Consider the following 1,742-nt stretch of genomic DNA (forward strand, 5'->3'; position numbering starts at 1 on the left):
CGCTCGTCCCCCCCCGGCCCATCGGGCTCCCGCTGCTGCCGCCTGGGCCGGGTGTCGGTGGAGGTGTTTTGTGACTGGCGGCGCGGTGAGATCAGCCGAGGCTGGAGGGTGATGCCTCTGCCTGAAACACAGCTCTGACTGTTCTCACCGTGTGTTTAACAGCCTCCAGGAGACTTACGAAGCGAAGAGGAACGAATTCCTGGGCGAACTCCAGAAGAAGGAGGACGAAATGAGGCAGATGTTTGTCATGCGGGTGAAGGAGAAGGAGGCAGAGCTGAAGGAAGCGGAGAAAGACGTGAGTATGGGGTGACGGGGAGGACTGGCTGTGAGGGTTTAGGCTGGGGCTTTCCCAGGAGAGCCTGCAGAAGGGGAGCCTCCAGATTCCCCCCTCGAGCCTCCAAAGGCGCTCGCTGTGCGTGAACAGCCTCTGGAAGCACTTAAGGACTTGGTTCCTGCACCTGTGGTGTGACCGCGTCACCGCAGTCCTCTGTCGCTCTTCTGTGCCTCGAGTTCCGCTGGCTTTGGCAGCGGGAGGAGGTTATACACCGCGGCCGCTGGGTACAAAGCAACGAGGGATGGGACGTGGAGGTTTGGAGGTGGCCAGAGCTCTCATAATCCTACAGTGCGCTAACCGCAGGGCTCTTCTCAGCAAGTCGGGCGTGCTTGGGACGGGCCAAGGAGTTGGTATTGGTGTGGTGAGGCCTCGGTGCTAGTGGAACCGCCTTGGGCATCGCTGCCAGTAAATGTTGTTCTCTTCCTGTCCAATTCTCGTTGTCTCTGTCCCCGCAGCTTCACGAGAAGTTTGACCACCTAAAGAGGACTCACCAGGAAGAGAAGAAAAAAGTGGAAGACAAAAAGAAGGAACTCGAGGAAGAGCTGACCAACTTTCAGAAGAAGAAGGCGGCAGCTCAGCTCTTACAGTCACAGGCTCAGCAGGCAGGTTCTCAACAAACCAAGAAAGACAAGGACAAGAAAAAGTAAGCGGATGTCACCCACGGCCTCCGGAGGGGCGGTGACAGTTTGGGAGGCTGTTTTTTCTTTCTTGCTGCATGTCTGTATTTGCTTTTCCCCGTTACCAGACTGGAAACCGGGCTTTTATCAGCCCGATCAAATAAAATATTTTTTTCTAAAGGGTGGGCCGGGGACGTGATCTTAGTTTTTCTCCAGAAGACCCATTTTTATGTTGAAGTCTGCCTGGTATGGGAGAGCAATCGGATGGCGGAGGTTTGCCCTGCGATCCATCCGGCGTCCTCTGGCAGAGCGCTGGGCTGTTCTGCACTCGGGTTTATCTGCCTGAGCCAAAACTCAGGGGGTCTCTCCCCGTCCTCTCTTGCACCTCGGAGCAGTCTCTGTTCTCCTTCCTTTAAGGTTCCTCATCTCTTCGTAGCTGGTAGCGAAGGGTCGATCCTTCCTAGACGCTGGCAGAGTAGCCCCCTCGGCTGGGCTGTGGTGGGAGAACCGGAACGCTGGCCGGGATGTGGTGCAGACCCTTGGGCCACCCTTGCTGCGACTTGACTCAAGCGAGGCCCGAGCTGCCTTGGCGCGAGAGCCTGCGACGTGCTGGTGTACCCCGCCTATCCTGCTGTATTTTTGTACCTGGGGAAGTGGCGCTGGCGCTCGCTGCGTGTCCCCGTGCTCTGCTGCTGGGTCGGTGGCCCTGGTGTCTCCGGGGAAGGTGGGCAGGACCTATGGCCAGTTCCTCGGCTGATGCGGTTTGATGTAGCCCCTGTGGAGCTGGGCAC

At 57.9% G+C, this 1,742-nt stretch overlaps 1 protein-coding gene across 1 annotated transcript in view; it reads left to right on the forward strand.

Annotated features, from left to right (window-relative positions):
• LOC104492977 (septin-11) overlaps positions 1-1,125 on the forward strand; it is an 11,168-nt gene extending 10,043 nt beyond the window's left edge. Inside the window, exons 8-9 of the mRNA XM_010135589.1 lie at positions 163-295; positions 790-1,125. Coding sequence (XP_010133891.1) covers positions 163-295; positions 790-981 — 325 coding nt within the window. The 3' untranslated portion in view covers positions 982-1,125. The remainder of the gene's footprint in view (positions 1-162; positions 296-789) is intronic.
• The last annotated feature ends 617 nt before the right edge of the window (positions 1,126-1,742 follow it).

The sequence above is a fragment of the Buceros rhinoceros genome, unplaced genomic scaffold (assembly GCF_000710305.1).
Source record: "Buceros rhinoceros silvestris isolate BGI_N320 unplaced genomic scaffold, ASM71030v1 scaffold23464, whole genome shotgun sequence".
Classification (NCBI taxonomy): Eukaryota; Metazoa; Chordata; class Aves; order Bucerotiformes; family Bucerotidae; genus Buceros; species Buceros rhinoceros.